An 18435-nucleotide genomic window follows, 5' to 3' on the forward strand; every position below is an offset into this window, starting at 1 on the left:
GGACTGGATGGTATTTCACCACGAGTTTTGAGAGAATGTGCTAGGGAATTGACAGTGCCTTTAACGTGGCTTTTCAATGATAGTCTGGCTTTGGCAAAGGTGCCCAGGGAATGGGAGGAAGGTAAGATAGTGCCATTGCATAAGGGTGGTAACAGACTGGAAGTGTCTAATTATAGGCCAGTCTGTGTGTCATCAGTAGTTGTTAAGATTTTGGAGAAAGTAGTGAGGGACCGTATACAGCATTGGGCAGATGAGGGTAATGTTATCTGTGAGAATCAACATGGATTTGTGAAAGGACGCTCTTCTTTCAGCAATATGCTAGCCTTTTATAATAAAGTTACAAGAACATTAGATGAGGGAAATGCATATACTGCAATTTTCTTAGACTTGGCGAAGGCATTTGACAGGGTGCCACATGATAAGCTGACATTTAATTTGCAGCACATGGGTCCGGATGTCAGATTGGTCAACTGGATTCAGGATTGGCTGTCTGATAGGTATCAGAGAGTTGTGTATGGTGGAGCAGTTTCCAGGAGGCAGAGGGTTACAAGTGGGGTCCCACAGGGCTCAGTACTAGGACCTATATTGTTTAACCTTTATATCAATGACATAGCCAGTGGATTGCAGGGGGATATTCAGTTGTTTGTGGATGATGCGAAGCTGGGAAGGATTATTAGTAATAGTGCAGATGTGGTAGCCCTGCAAGAGGATTTAAATAAGCTAGATAGATAGGCAAATGAATGGGAGTGTCAGTTTAATGCAGCAAAATGTAACGTCTTGAGGTTTGGGAAACATCGATGGGATGCTGCATACTCTATGGGAGGAGTTATACTGGAGGAAGTAGGGGAGACAAGAGATCTGGGGTTGATGATTGATAGAAACCTGAAGTTTAGGGGACATATTGCAAAGGTGGTGAAGGTAACACAGAGGATTGCTGCTATTATGAGAAGGACACTGACCTGCAGAGATAAGAGGGTTATCATTCCGTTGTATAAGTCTCTGATCAGACCACACTTGGACTATTGTTCTCAGATTTGGTCCCCAGGATTTGAAGGGGATAAATTAACTGTGGAAAGGATACAAAGACGGATGACAAAGATGGTTTCAGGACTGTACAAAGATAGTTATGAGGATCGGCTGAGAGAATGTGGACTGCAGAGTTTGGTGGATAGAAGAAGGAGAGGTGATATGATTGAGACTTTTAAACTGTTGAGAGGTGGTTACAGGGTTGACACTGGGGAGTTCTTTCGCTTGGTTGAACAGCGGGAAGGAGTGATGACAAGAGGCCATCCCTGGAAGTTACGAAAGGAAACTATGAGCAAGAGGGTAAGGAGTGGTTTCTTTGTGTGGAGGGTGGTTGAGCCGTGGAATGCATTGCCTGATGGAGTGGTGGGAGCGAGAACGGTCAGTGAGTTTAAAGAGTGGTATGATAGACTTTGTGTTTCTCAGGGGGGGGGCCTCCCCTCGATGAGTCTTGACAGACTTTGTCTTAGGAAGGACCACCCTCGATGAGTCTTTTGACTCCTTGGAGGCCTGAATAATAATAATAATATTCTTACCAAAGTCCTCCCATGACTTTTGTTTAGCTAGTTTTCAATCAGTGTTTAGCATTCTTGCATTTGTCTCTATATTCTCTAAGAGCACAAGCTGACTTATTTGACAGGAACTTTTGATATGCTTTCTTCTTTTCCTTCAGTGCCTCTTTGACTTCCTGTGTCCACCAGGGAGTTCTGATTTTTTTATCCTTACAGACAACCTCACCACATGCCTCTCTGGCAGAATCAATCAATGTTTTTTTCAGAGTTTGCCACTGAATCTCCAAGGTTTGATTCCTGTTCTCAAAGTCTTTCATTTTTTCTTCAATAATCTTTGTGTATTTTAGTCTACAGTTAACATCTGAGAGCTGCTCAACTTTTATTTGCTTTAAAACTTTCTTACATGTTATTCTTTTCAGTATGAAATTCAATTTTATCCTGCTCGAGACTAAATAGTAATCGCTTCCAATTTCAAATCCTCTGTACACTCTGGTGTCCTGCACCAGGGAGAAAACATCACTATCAACAATAACATAGTCAATGATACTTTTCTTATTCCTTGCCTCTTCTCTCCATGTGAATTTGTGCACATTTGTATGTTATTATTAGCTTATTATGCCATTATTATTAGCTTTGCTCTTTTCTCCAAATTTTCCCAAAATATTTTTGTATGTCTCACAATCATTTCATACTCTGCTATTTAGATCCCTAACAAGGACCAGCTTTTCATTTTTCATTGTGTCAGTTGCTTTTTCTAAAGCATCAAAAACTTCCTCACTTCTACCTTAGTAGAACCTTCTGTGGGACCATAGGCACAAATAAGTCTCATTGTCCAGTTCCCCATTCTCATATTTGCCCACATTACTCTACTTGAGACTGACTGCCATTCAAGAAGATTAGCCTCGTATTTTGTGTTGAATACTATGGCTACTCCTTGTTTTCCTTGATTGTCATTGTCTCTTTATTATATACTTTATTATTTCTCTTTATCCTATTTATTTTCTTTATGTCTCTATCTTATCGCTTTATATATTTATATATCTCCTTTCGCTAAACTGCCTTCTGCACTGGCCTTCTTATTCTTTGAACACCAGAAAATTTATTTGTTTAAAAGTTTCCCCACTGATGTTCGTTTTCTATTAACAAGAAGTGTAAAATGCGTCCAGTAGTGTTCTATTTACCCTCAGAATATCTCTAATTTAATTAGTATCTGCAGTCGTGGTCTACTATCTATCCTTTACTATTCTTTCTCTTGGGTTCTCACTAATAGGCTCTGATATATTTTCGGAACAGTGCATCAAATAATTAAAAATCAGGCGACACTTATTTATTATTTAAACAACAAAATTTAATTCACATAAGAGAAATTTACACTGCCTTTGAAGTAATAGAAAAAAATCTCAATTCAAATCTGCATAAATGAATTAGTTAAGTTCCTGCATTTTACTCACACAAATCATATCACATTTAACTAATTTTCTTAATAATAACATAAATCATTTATACCGAGCAGTGGTACTTATTACTTAATTGTTAACTCTTATTCATTGAACACACAAACAATATCTTTTACACACAATTGCTCCTTCCTTTCTATGCTGGGAATATTCTATAGGCAAAATTTTTTCCAATTGGCAAACAGTTACACTCTGACTTATTACACATATAAATTCCTGAAAATTATTTACTTTCTATATGATAACTAATATTTAAGGAATTGACAGCGTATACTGGAAATATAGATTAAATAAACTTTAATATACACTTTCCGATATTTCGGCGAACGTCACGTTGCCATTTTCTTGGGAACTTACTAAAAAGACACGTGCACACAAGTACTAATAACAGCAAATGAGACTGAAGCTAGGAAGCTAGTGTTTTCCTAAAGTCCTGATGGTGCCCCCTGGCGGGCTATATTGGTAGTTCTTGGCCTTTGGGCTGAAGTTCTTCTGATAAAAGTTTCCCAAATTTGGGGCAGTTTCATGCATCCAAATTTGTTGAGGTTTGGCATGTTCCTAAGGGCCGAGGCTGATTCCATGAATAGTCTTTCATACTTGAACTTGCTGCGGTGTATTACTGTGGCTTTCTTCCATCTTATTCTGTGGCGAGTATCCAGAGCGTGGTCTGCAAGCCCAGAGTGGCTGTACTGGTGAAATCGGATGTAATCCTTGTGTTCTGAGATTCTGATATTTGCTGTCCTGCCTGTTTGGCCAAAGTAGGACAGTTTACAGCTGCAAGGGACCTGGTATACACCAGGTAGGTCTAGGGGAAGTGGTTGGTCTTTGGTGGAGCGGATAAGGGATGCCAGTTTTCTGTGTGGTTTGTAACAGGTGGTCAAGTCATGTTTTTTTAAGATTTTATTGATTTTTTCCGAGGTGCCTCTGATGTAGGGAATAGTGATGGATTTAGAGTAATCTTTTTTGTGAAGGGGAGGGGGTGGTGGGTTGTGGATAACTGGGTTAAGTATTTTTTGGATTTTTTGGAGGGGAAGCCGTTGGCTGAGAAAGTGTCACGGATGTGATTTAGTTCAGTGGTTAGGGCTTGATCATTAGAACAGATTATTTTTGCCCTGTTGAATAATGTTTTAATAACTCCATATTGTTGTGAGGGGGGGGGGGATTGTTGGTGAATGTATCTGCCTGTATGGGTGGGTTTTCTATAAACTGAGAAAACCAAGGTCCATGGTAATCTCCACAGGCCAAGAAGTGACCTTCTTAAGGAGCCTATGGAGTTTTCTAATTTGTGAGTTGGTGGGATTGTAATCAATGGGGAGGTAAGTGGAACGATCTTAGATGGAAGAAAGTAGGAAGAAAGATGGAAGAAAGCCACCGTAATACACCGCAGCAAGTTCAAGTATGAAAGACTATTCATGGAATCAGCCTCGGCCCTTAGGAACATGCCAAACCTCAACAAATTTGGATGCATGAAACTGCCCCAAATTTGGGAAACTTTTATCATAGATCGTTCCACTTACCTCCCCATTGATTACAATCCCACCAACTCACAAATTAGAAAACTCCATAGGCTCCTTAAGAAGGTCACTTCTTGGCCTGTGGAGATTACCAACAGACTACAACCCTATAACTCTAGACCCCCCCGCATATATGGGCTCCCAAAAATACACAAAGAAAATGTGCCATTACGTCCCATAGTGGATGGCATTGATTCCCCCACTTACAAACTAGCCAAGCATTTAGCCAAAGCGCTCTCACACTATACTGGCAATACACCATCACACATAAAAAACTCAGCCCACTTCAAAGCCAGTATAGAAAACCTTACACTCCAACATAATGACATAATGGTCAGTTTTGATGTCTCCTCCCTATTCACGAATGTCCCCCTCAAAGAAACCTTAGAGCTAATCCAAGCTAAATTTCCTCCCGATATCTCAGCCCTATTTCAGTTTACAATGAACTCAGGCTATTTCGTTTGGCAGGAAAAATTCTACAAACAGATAGAGGGGACAGCCATGGGTTCACCACTCTCCCCACCCTTGGCCAACTTCTTCATGGAGATGTTTGAAGAGAAAGCCTTAAACTCAGCCCCACAAAAAACCTACCATATGGCTTCGCTACGTTGATGATGTTTTCGCTATTTGGCCACATGGCCCGGATTCACTCCTCTCCTTCCTAACACACTTGAACAACCAACACCCTAGAATCAAATTCACCCTGGAAAAAGAAGAAAACAATAACCTCCCCTTCCTAGACACACTAGTCACCCGCCAACCTGATGGAACCTTGGTTTTCTCAGTTTATAGAAAACCCACCCATACAGGCAGATACATTCGCCAACAATCCCCCCCCCTCACAACAATATGGAGTTATTAAAACATTATTCAACAGGGCAAAAATAATCTGTTCTAATGATCAAGCCCTAACCACTGAACTAAATCACATCCGTGACACTTTCTCAGCCAACGGCTTCCCCTCCAAAAAATCCAAAAAATACTTAACCCAGTTATCCACAACCCACCACCCCCTCCCCTTCACAAAAAAGATTACTCTAAATCCATCACTATTCCCTACATCAGAGGCACCTCGGAAAAAATCAATAAAATCTTAAAAAAACATGACTTGACCACCTGTTACAAACCACACAGAAAACTGGCATCCCTTATCCGCTCCACCAAAGACCAACCACTTCCCCTAGACCTACCTGGTGTATACCAGGTCCCTTGCAGCTGTAAACTGTCCTACTTTGGCCAAACAGGCAGGACAGCAAATATCAGAATCTCAGAACACAAGGATTACATCCGATTTCACCAGTACAGCCACTCTGGGCTTGCAGACCACGCTCTGGATACTCGCCACAGAATAAGATGGAAGAAAGCCACAGTAATACACCGCAGCAAGTTCAAGTATGAAAGACTATTCATGGAATCAGCCTCGGCCCTTAGGAACATGCCAAACCTCAACAAATTTGGATGCATGAAACTGCCCCAAATTTGGGAAACTTTTATCAGAAGAACTTCAGCCCAAAGGCCAAGAACTACCAATATAGCCCGCCAGGGGGCACCATCAGGACTTTAGGAAAACGCTAGCTTCCTAGCTTCAGTCTCATTTGCTGTTATTAGTACTTGTGTGCACGTGTCTTTTTAGTAAGTTCCCAAGAAGATGGCAACGTGACGTTCGCCGAAATATCGGAAAGTGTATATTAAAGTTTATTTAATCTATATTTCCAGTATACGCTGTCAATTCCTTAAATATTAGTTATCATGTCTAACCAGCGTATAAGCCACTCAACAAGAATATTTACTTTCTAATCTTCGACTGTTAATTTTCCTATTTAGGTCAGCCTCCACTTTACAGTCCACTAATAAAAGTTCTCCTAAAAACTCAAAGAAAAATTGAAAAAACAGATACACTCACTTTGGTGGCAACTGCCCTCTGTGGATCTGGCTTCACACTGGAGTTCTGTTCCATGTCAGGTTTTCTTTCCCTCTTTACGGCGGCAATAGATTTACTGACGCTTCTGGGATGCTCTGTCCTGCCGCACTTCAGGCGAAGATTATCGGCTTGTGGAATGCTTGCATGCACGTTGGACTAACGGAGCAATTTCTTCCCTCTGACAACAGCTCCCGGCGAAGACTTGTCAATTCGTCATCAACTATCAGCTTTGCCTGGCGGATCGGCTCCCGTCATCTTTATTTTAGATCACTGGCATGATTCCTGAAATTGTGTTCCCAATCTCTGATGGATAACTGCCAATGACTCTTGATGACTGCTCGACGACTTCTGGATCACCGATGAAAATTTCTGGAACCGATGATGCGATCTTTTCGCCAACGCCTTTTATTCGGTCACTTGCGAATCCTTGCATGGAGATATGTGACCCCGAACATTTCGGTGAAATCCCTTGATCTTTTCTCAGACTGACCCTTCCTTTGTTTTTCTCCAACACTCCCTAAATCCTATTCATATTGGCCATGGACATTCGTTTGAAGCTTTTGTCGGTCTACCTAGCACTGACCTTGAGCGTTTCCATGTAGAACACACAAAATTTGATGTCTTTATAAAGAGCTAAAAATATACTGTTTACTATTGGCAAGGTATTGCCTTAATACTACACCTTCTAGAATATTCCCTTATTTGGCAGAGAGCATATACAATTCCCATTGGGATTATTTACATTTAAACAAACATCTATGTACAAGTTACAATTCTTACTGGGCTTGACCTTGGTAAAATTTATGTAAAAATATTTAGACTTTTTGGAGCTACATAAATATTTTTACAAAACTCAGTGAAAAACCAGAATCTCCTTATTTCTGCACGTCAGTGTCCTCTGCATCATTGCCAGAATTCATTGTGTCCTCTCAGTTTTGACAATATGTCTTTTATATTTCAGATCCTTATTCATCATCACCCCTAGATCTCTTGTTTTCTCGACCTCCACAATATATCCCCATGAAGAGTAAATTCTACATCCCATCTTTGTTTTCCAAATTTTAAAATTACATTTCGCAACATTGAACTGACATCCCCATGCTTGTGCCCATTCACTCAGTCTATTCAAGTCTTCTTCAACATCGGCTTTATTCCTCATAATTCATCCCAAATTTGCATCATCTGCAAACAGTTGTATATCCCCATTCAAATCTGGATTTTTCCAGATCACCCATCTGTATCCCCATGATGTTAAGATTTCCAAAACAACCTCATTAGCTGTGAAGAGACTAAGAGTATATAAAATCTATTGTAATTGCAACATTTGTTATATTGGACAGACAGGATTATCTCTTGGTTTTTTTGTCTCAATCTAAAGCATACAGAATAAGCCTGTACAAAACTGGTCATTGATTTCATTAAAGTGTTTTTACTTTTTTATGTGGTTTTCTCCAGTTATTAAAGAGTATTGATTTTATTTTTTTTTAAAAGCTTCTCCACAGTTTCATCAGTTTCTCTTACATCCTCATTTCCATATGCCTTGGAGAACATAAAAATACATTCACTACCATTATTATGGCAGGTCTGGACTGGAAGACCACAAAAGATTATTTTTAGTCAGTCATGGCTATGAAGTATTCTCCTAACAAGTATCATTGCATTAAATTTGCCAAAATTTTAGGACTGCAGTCTTAAGATCACCTCCTATATAGCTGTAATATTTATTTTTTACAATATTAGAGGGCACCAAACTTGGACTTGAGATCTTTTGTCTGTTATAGTTTGAATTGCTTCACTTACTCAATTGTCGCATGTAAACTGTAACATGTTCTTTTGCTCTGAAGATGCTGGTTTGAAATCCATTGCAATATAAGCCAATTAATAAACATCTCTTTTATAATTTAATTTGTTTGGTGTTGTAATATTGTTAAAATAAGTTATGAATAACGTTCAACACCTAAGCTTGTCTGTTAGATTGATTACAGTGAGCAGCTTTTATTTGATATGTCAAATAACTTGCATGGCTAATCCACATTATTATTAATGTTATACTTGCCAAAAACAATTGTTGTTAGAAGTTCTGAAATCTTCTTTTTTGTACATTCTTTCTGATTAATTTTTGTATATCCTCTCCCTGATGAAGTTGTCAGTCAGTAAGCATTGAAACATGTTGAAGTTTATTTTTACATTAAATCTAATATATTATGTAGCTCTTGTTACATAAAGTCATGTCATTTTTCCAAAGAATCAGTTACTTTATTCATCAGTGCTTTAATGTTAACACAAGGACTTGGCAACATTTGTCTAACTTTAGTTGGAAAGATATAGTTGACTCCATCTAGAAATGAGGAATGAGTGTTTTGAAGTTTAAAGGTGAGTTAGCTGGTCCCACATGGAGGTACCAGGGCTCCTCTTCTGGAAACTTAAGTTTTTTCATCCTGTAAAATTCAGTAGAGACCACATTACTTTCTTTCTAAGGCTTTTTTTGATTACAATACATATAATCAAATTAAATGTCAAGATGATAACTGGCATACTGAAAGTCATTGTTCCAGTATATATAACACTCATTTAACAGACATAGTATACTGATTGCTTTGGCCATAAATTTTATCAATTTCCAATCCTTACTCATTCTTCCTACTGCAATTATTGTCCATTCTCCCATTCACGACACCATTAATACTATAATTCCCAAAAGTGTCTCTGATGAATAAGTTATTGCACTTTTTACTCTTAGTATTTTTTACACATACCTTTTGTATAATAAATTTAGTTTAATCCTTTATCCCAGTGAGAGCAAACAAAGTTTGCACCTGAAAATATCTTCAGGACTGAATATAGTGTTGTACTATCTTACCTGGGTAAGTAGTACAACACCAAGGCAACTCGTAGCAAAGGTGGAGCAAGCTACCAACACTCCTATCCTAGTATCTCCCATAATGCAAAACACATCTCCATGTGGATATGTATACTGTTATGCATTAAAGGATTGGCCACTACCCAGACTAGTTTCAACCTTTATTGAGGTCTCTTCAGTGGGAGCCAGGCCCAGAGTTGGAGATACCAGGCAGAAGCAGTAGCAAGGTCATCTTTACCTATAGGAGTTGCCAAAAAAGGTTTGCCACCTTTTTTTTTTTTATTAAATTACTCTGGATTTAGAGAAAGATGTTGGAAGTTTATTTTTCACTAGGTTAGACTATAATAAATTTAGTTTAATCCTTTATCCCAGTGATAACAGTATACTTATCCACAAAGAGATGTGTTTTGCATTATGGGAGATACTGGGATAGGAGTGTTGGTAGCTTGCTCCACCTTTGCTACGAGTTGCCTTGGTGTTGTACTACTTACCCAGGTAAGATAGTACAACACTATATTCAGTCCTGAAGATATTTTCAGGTGCAAACTTTGTTTGCTCTCACTGGGATAAAGGATTAAACTAAATTTATTATAGTCTAACCTAGTGAAAAATAAACTTTCAACATACCTTTTGTATTCTTGCATTTCCATCCACCATTCATTTTCATTCTGGTGGATGTGCCTCGTTTCATTTAATTTCATGACCTTCATAAACTCTTTTCTTCCCCTACCTCCTGTTAATTGTGCTCAGTTGCTATCTGAATTCATTGTCATACCTTTGTAGCTCACTGACCACCATATAATTGGCTTATATTTATTTGATTTAATTACAAGCTTTACTTCACTTTTGTTATTTTGATTATGAATTAACACAAATGAAAAATGAATTAAAAACGACTCTCTTTCATTTCTAGAAGAAATAATTCATGAAGCAATTTGTTTTCTTGGTTGTATGCATGCTTATTACTGGTGTTTTTTCTTTATGAATGTACTTTGTGGTCATCATAATAAAGTTACTTCAAACTTGAAAACCAAATTAATTTTGATGCAGCAGGATCATTAAATTATAGGCCATAATTCAAAGGAATGCAAAGCTAAAAACTTTGCTTTATTGCTATATTGCTTTTACTGTTATTAATAATAATAATAATAAAAATAAATAAATAAATAAAAATCTTTAAAACTCATCACTTTCTTATTTTTGGTACATTTCTTTTTAAACTTTTCAGATATTAATTGATGGAGAAGATGTTAAAGATTTGAATATTGGGTGGTTAAGAGATCATATAGGAGTAGTAGGCCAAGAACCTGTTCTGTTTGCTACTACTATAGCAGAAAATATTCGATATGGTTGTGATACTGCTACGCAGGAAGAAATTGAGGCAGCTGCAAAAGCCGCAAATGCTCATAAATTTATTATGAAATTACCATTGGTAAGAATTAGTTCTTTACATATTTCACAAAATTCAATTTCATTTAGTCTTTTGATATTGGACAAAGTCAATATTGTTCCCTATTATAGGCCTCATTCGCCAAGTCATTGTCTGCTCTTTAGCCATCAGACTGGGGGTATGAATCCCATTGTGAGCATAGAGGTTTATAAATGTATTAAAGCATTACATGAATTTCATTACCTAAGATGAGATCACCATCCTAGTGAACTTTAAGTAGCACTTTTTGAAGTAATAGCAGTTCTCACTGCAGTATTTCCACGTGGATATAAACTTTCATAAATTAATATTTCTTCTGCTTCTCTCATCTCTCTACTATTACTGTTCAATAAAGTTATCATTTCATATTCATTCTTCCTTTTATACACCACATAGCAAAAGAAATTGATATAGACCATTGTTTATTCAAACATGTTTCTGTTTGATCAATACATTTGAATAATAACATTTCTCTGCTTTTTTCTTCTTCTACTAATGATTACACAAAGAAGAAGAAGAAAAATGTATGAAAACTTATTCACACGTAGTGAACAAATATCTGTATATTTTGTTTATTGAGATGATACTACCATCATCTTCCATTTATTATTTTAGAACAGATTGCTACTACCAAGTTGATAGATGACTTTCTTCATTGTCCAGTGTAGAACAGTATCCTGCTAATGGTTGAAATGCCTTGACAGAGTACACTGTTTTACAATCTTTGGTGGGTGGGAAATTTCTTCCCTGCAAAAAAAGAAAAGAAATGAAAAAAGAAAAGTAAATTGGCTTCTTATAAACTATTATTTGAATTTCCTGATTAATTCTTTAAATTAAAAAAAAAAAACATTTCTTCTGTTATATTAATTTTTTTAATTTAAATGTCTACTTACATTTCAGTTAGTTGGGTGGGAGTTAGCCCTAGCTAGAATTTTCTGATAAATTCCTTTGTGAGTGGAACTTGAAACATGGTCTCTTTCCCAGGTTAGCAGTGCATGGTGAAACCATTCAGCTGTGGAACTTTACATTATAAGTTACAGAACTTGAGATCTTTAAATTTTCTTTATTCTTTAAGTATTCATCTATTTATGACATAGTACTTTATTTGTTAATTTTTGCCAAACGGTGTTTTCTTTCAAGAGTACACACTATTTTGCAGTGTACTCTTCACATATGTATATATGCATACATATTAATGAAACACCAGATGTTAATGCTGTTTGTTAATCTCACTCACAAAAGGTTGTAAACCTACTATGTAGTATTGCATATCATGAGTGAATTGATTAAAGGTTTAGATAATCTGATTAAAGGTTTAGATAATCCAGAAAATTTGTCCTAGGGAAAAACATGTAGTTACTTGTGGTAAACTTTACTCTTTTTGGACACTTGCCACCTAAAGATATTCATTATCATCCATGCCACAGTGAGATATATCAGAGACATACATCAGAACTAATTTTTTTAAAAAGAAAAGCAAATTTTGAAATATGATTTTTCTTTGGCAAAGAGAAATCAGTGATATAACAACTGTGCACATAACACCTATAATGAAGTAATGAGTTTTTTACTAATATGTTTTATGGTTTTATAGAAATATGAAACTTTCGTTGGACAAAGAGGTGCACAGCTGAGTGGAGGACAGAAACAAAGAATTGCAATTGCTAGAGCATTAGTGCGCAATCCAAAAATATTGTTACTTGATGAAGCCACATCAGCTTTGGATGCAGTTAGTGAAGCAATTGTACAGGCTGCATTGGATGAGGTTTGTACTTTTCATTATACTATTAATCTTTTGATTATTGTACGTATTTTATATAATGATTCCAAGTAAATATATTTTACTGCTGTATTATAAAATTAAGAGGTTGTGAATATCTTCAGATGGTAGATGAATTTCATTGATTTGTGTAAGACCATCATATTTACTTATTGGAGGCCTCAGGTAACTTGAGAAAGTTCTGTGTTTGGTCTAGAGAGCAAGATTCCTAGATTATCTAAACCTTTGCCCACTCTCAGTATCAAATGTATTGTAGGTTTACAACCTTTCATGGGTAGATTATTATTATCATCATCATCAGACCTGCATGGAGTCAAAGGACTCATCATGAGAGGTCTACACTTTCTCTCTTGTGCAAAAAAGATCATCAAACCGTGTTTTAAAACCCATTCACCTTTTCTGCAGTCCTACACTTTTAGGCAATGCATTCTGCTTACCAATCACTCTCCATGCAACCAGCTTCTCACTCCTTGGCTCATGCTCTCCTTATACAGCTTCCATGGATGGCCTCTAGCTCTACCCTTGCCTCCCTCTACTGTATGAAAAATATCCTTCACATTAATCTGGTAATAACAGTCCCTCACCAACTTATGTTTCAATCATATTCTCTCTTCTCCTTCTTCTATTCATAAGGCTCTGTTAGTTGTATTCCCTCAATTTCTCCTTATATCTGATATTCCATAGGTCTAACACTTATTAAACCTTCTCTGGACCTCTCCAATACATTCTCACCCCCCCTCCCCATTGAAAAACAAGCAACCAAATCTGCATACAGTAGTAGCCTATGTGTGGCCTGATAATGAAAGCCTTATAGAAGGGAATAATAACCTCTTTGCTTCTGCATGTCGGTGTCCTAATTATGGTGATGTTCTTACACTTTTAGGAATATGACCTCTAAACTTCAAGTCTGTCCACCATCACTCTCAAATCTGTCATCTCTTCTGCCTCTTGTAACTTGTTTTTATCCTTTCCTTGCAAAATATATTTATATGGTAATTTGCAAGGAAATCTGATCTTTTGCAAGGATTATATGGTATTATTGTTATTAACATCTAGTCACCATAAAGTCAAAGGACTCATTGCTGGTGGTCCACACTCTCATGCAAAAAAATCATGTAAGCATTGCCTTAAACCATTTCACATTTTTTGCACTCGCCATGCATTCAGGCAATGCATTCCACTCAATAGTCACTCTTCATGCAAAGAAGTTGCTTCTCATTCCCCGTTCACACCTTCCATATGCAGATTTCAGGAATGTCTTCTTGTTCTACCCTTGTCTCCCTCTGTTCCATGAAAAATATCCTCCACATTAATCTGGTGATAACACCTCACCAACTTACATTTCTCAATCATTTCCTCTCTCCTATTCTCAAGGCTCTTCCAGTTGCATTCTCTCAATCTCTCCTTATATCTGAGATTCCATAGACCTGACGCTTGCTTACCGAACCTTCTCTGGATGCTGTCATCCCCTTGAAAACCAGGGGACCAAATCTGTGCACAGTAGACTATATGTGGCCTGATCAAACCTTATACCTGAGAAAACCATAACCTCTTTGCTTCTGCATGTCAATGTTCTCTTCATTATTGTCATAATTCATTGAGATTTTCTTACAATTGTTATCAATGTGACCCCTAAACTTCAAGTCTCTGTCCACCATCATTCCCATATCTCTCGTCTCTTCCACTTCTTTCAAAATTTCTCGATTAATTGTATACTCTGCATCCCAAACTTGCCTACCATAATTCAAGACTTTGTAACATTAACTAATAATCCCACTCATTTGTTCATTCACATAGTCTATTGAGATCCTCCTGCAAGACTGCAACCTGTTTTACTTCTCGCAGTTCCTCCTAACTTTGCATCATCGGCAAACAGCTGCATGTCTCCAGTTAAGCCAGTTAACCGGAGACATGCAGGGAATTAATGTAACAAGTTAGTGACATTGGAACTTAACAATAATGGTCCCCAAATACATCCCTATTGCACTCCACTAGTGATCATCCTCTTTTGGATACCACTTCTACATACACAGTTTGCTGATTACCTATATGATAATCAATCAGCTAAACAACCGACTAGTCTGTTATCTAATCCCATCTGTTTCAATTTAGCTACTAGCTTCTTATGTAGTAGTTTATCAAAGCCTTTGAAAAATCTAAGTACACTACTGTATATGCATCTCCTTTATCAAGTAAATTTGTCACCTTGTAATATGTAAGCAGATTGCTAAAACATGACTCCCCCCCCCTCCTCACATCTAACAAATAAACGTTGACTATCATAAAGAATATTATCAACCTGTTTCTGAATCCTAGTCCTCACCATCTTCTCTAACACCTTAACAACAATCCCAGACACACACACACACACACAAATTGGTCTATAATTTGTAGCCTCAGTCCCCTTCTCGCTTTCCCTTGTGAAGCAGGACAATTTTTTTCCACCTTCCATTCCTTTGGGACTTGCTCTTTTGCAAGACTTATCTTAAACCAGCGCACCATCAATTCCATAGAGCATTCTCTGAAGACACATGGCTATATATTGTTAAGTCCAGTTGCTTTATTGACATCAAGTTTACTTAATTCCTTGTTATCACACAGAGACTGTTGGTTGAACAATTTACTGTGTTATATCTCCATTAGTTTTTGTGTGCATTATAAAGCACTTCTTCAGGGGAGTGAAATAACATTATCCAATTTATACTGATGGAGTTTACAATAAACAAGCCAGCAGTGTCATGTTGTATTAAAATGACTGGTAATGTAATGCATTGAATCCGAGGTTTGCATATGCAAACCTGGGATTCAATGCATTACATTACCAGTTCTTGATGAAAAATGACCACTCCAGGTGTAGAATCATTCCTTGTTTCTTGTTACATTGATTAGGGTTTTTCAACATTTCTGATAATTCCTTAAATGCCATTGTGTTTGGTGAGTTATCTCTGTTTTATGTATCTGTCACTAGTCTTGATTTATGTTTTCTTCTCTGCATTTGTTGCACTCTCTTTGAGATCTTATCTGTCACAGATTGCATGTAATGGAGCTAGATCACTCTTCTGTATTCCTGTGTTTTGTCTATTGGTGTACTCTAATAAACAGAATGCTAATTATGCTTATTTACCAGAATGTGATAGGGTGTACATCATTAATCAATTTATGAAAAAACTAGCTTTATCTAATAATTATAGCTGTAATTAATTCTGTTCTGTGTCCTTATTATATTCCAATAAAAAATCATTTAAATAGCTAAACTATTGAAAAATCTTGTTGAAATTAATCCTGTTAAATCAGAATAGTACTCTCTTTGTAAAAATAAATTTGACTGCAAAAAAACTAGCAAATTGAAGACCAGATAATTAGCAAGCTGTATATTTGGTGATAATATATATTTTTAATGCAATTAATATTAATATTTTAAAATTAATTTTTGTTTTCAGGCCAGGCAAGGTCGAACAACCTTTATCGTAGCACACCGTTTGTCTACCATACAAACAGCTAACAAGATAGTTGTGATTTCTCATGGTAGAGTAGAAGAAATTGGCTCACACAGTGAACTGATGCAAAAGAAAGGACTTTATCATCAGTTAGTCGTTGCTCAGGTATGAATATTGTATTATACAAGTAACTCTCATTATACTCGCTTTCATTATCTGCATTTTTGCATATATGCAGTTTCATTTCTGCACATAAGGACTATCACTGTTTCTTATCCAAGGTCATGGAAAATTTTTTGCATGCACCATGTTTCCTACCTCTGTCCACTGTGCTCATTGTCTGTTCTGTGTCCCTACTGCCTTATTGGTCTACTGCTGGTCTATGTGGTATTGTCTTTATCTGTAAATAACTTCTGCATCCTGATCAGTATGAAAACATATCGGTTAGGGATCCTAGTCAAAGCCTGTGAAAAAGTCTCAAAATTAAAGTCATGTCTCAAATTTTTAAGTTGATAAAGAGTGCTTTGGCTCTCTTTGAAGAATATGACTACCACATAACTACCACACATGCTAAAGTGAAAAATGCTGTGGGAATGTCTGCAATCAGAAGTTGAAAACTGCAAGTTAGGTTTCCATTGAGAGATTCATGAAAATGCAGCCTTTATCCTTCTATGAGCCTTCAAGTTCAGCATGCCAGCTAAAGAAGAAGCGACTACAATGTATTAGTCATGAAATTAAACAAATACTTTAATAGTTACTTGTTTTGTATGTACTGAATATTTTATTTTCTGCACTTATGCCTCAATGAAAAATATTGTATGAAAGTGTATGAAAAATAGGTGCATTTTTAATTAAATTAATCTTGAAAGATAAGAATCTCACTTGTTTGAAAACCTAACTTCTATTATCCCATGTTATTAGTTTCCCATTTTACTTGTTTTCAATATATGCAGCAATACTTCTTTGAAGAACACAACCTCCCTAGGTATAATAAGAGTTACTTGTACATTATATTATATGTTCTGTATTATACTTTATTATATCATACTTTACTACACTTGTTTGAAAATTGACCAGAGAATTGTACAAAGTGGAGAAACATTTAAACTTAGAATAAGTAAAATAATTAGAACAAGAAGAAGCAGGAAAGCACTGAAATTGGTAAGAAAAAAAAGTAATATGGTATGATGATTCAATCATGAAATTCACACTTGCTAATGTCACTACTTCAAGCTTCCTGGGGACAAAAACTAAAGATGTGACAAATGTAAATAGAGAACCAGAGAAGAAAAATAAAAGAAATAGTAGTGCTTATTGGAAGTAATAATTTAAGTAACAACATATGCAGTATGAGAGAGGGTGAAAGAAGTGAGAAAGAAAAATGAGTGTAAAAATTGTTGGTTATTAGAGAGAGAGAGATATGCCAGTACTGAGTTAAGGAAGAGGGCTTTGATAGCAAATGACTCAGTGTACAGGCTATGTAGAAATGGCTGCGAGTTTTCTTGGATATGTGATGTGAGTTTGATGGTACAATATACTTGTATAGGAGCGATGGTCTGTACTTGGATAGATTGTGCATCAGGAGCATGGATAAATTATTTGAGTGAGACCTAATGCTGAGAATCAGTGAAACTAGATCATCTTGGGAAAAATGGTGAGAATGTTTGTGTGTAAGTTCAGCTGTGGTATGCAAGTGTGATAATATATGAATGACATTGAGTATGGTTATTTATCTGGCAAAGAGGCAGAAATGTATGCTTTAAGTTCAGACCTTTTGAGTATATCTGGAGAGTGTAAAGAGAAAGTTTTCCAAGTGGATTAGAACTAGAATATAACATTGGATTGATCAGGATTTTGGATTTCCTATATATATATATATATATGTAGAAAGTATTTTTAACTTGGGTATATTATGTATTAAAGTAATTTTATAAACTTGGTTTAATCCTATTTTCCCAAGTGAGCAAACAGACAATTAAGTCAAGTTTGCGCCTGAACATAGTTCAAGACTGAGACAACTCGGTGCAAAGGTGGCATAAGCTCAGATCACTTTCCTTAGTATTCTTCCCTAATACAAAGCACATCCCCTTGCAGAGATGTTAAAAGTTAAAAATACTTTCTACATCTTTCTCTCATCTGGAGATTTATTTAATAAGGTCAAAGCACCTTTTGGCAACCTGTTGAGGTAAAATTTATAAGCTCTGTATTATAAATTGGCATTCGTTTGGTCTGGCTCCCACTGATGAGACCTCAATAAAGGTCAAAACTGGTCTGGGTAGTGGCCCTTGCCTTTAATACATAGCATCATACATCTCCGCAAGGGGATGTGCTTTTGTATTAGGGAAGAATACTAAGGAAAGTGATCTGAGGTTATGCCACCTTTACACCGAGTTGCCTCAGTCTTGAACTACGTTCAGGTGCAATTAAGTGAGCAAACAGACTTAATTGTCTGTTTGCTCACTTGGGAAAATAGGATTAAACCAAGTTTATAAAATTACTTGG

The 18435-nt window shown here is 36.6% G+C and overlaps 1 protein-coding gene across 1 annotated transcript in view; it reads left to right on the forward strand.

Annotated features, from left to right (window-relative positions):
* LOC150100045 (ATP-dependent translocase ABCB1-like) overlaps positions 1–18435 on the forward strand; it is a 280795-nt gene that overhangs the window by 114596 nt on the left and 147764 nt on the right. The window contains exons 13-15 of the mRNA XM_090403288.1: positions 10516–10719; positions 12311–12481; positions 15937–16098. Of these exons, the coding sequence (XP_090259414.1) occupies positions 10516–10719; positions 12311–12481; positions 15937–16098 (537 nt within the window). The remainder of the gene's footprint in view (positions 1–10515; positions 10720–12310; positions 12482–15936; positions 16099–18435) is intronic.

The sequence above is a fragment of the Typopeltis vanoorti genome, chromosome 13, assembly GCF_054136105.1.
Source record: "Typopeltis vanoorti isolate ZY-2024b chromosome 13, IOZ_Tvanoo_1.0, whole genome shotgun sequence".
Lineage (NCBI taxonomy): Eukaryota > Metazoa > Arthropoda > Arachnida > Uropygi > Thelyphonidae > Typopeltis > Typopeltis vanoorti.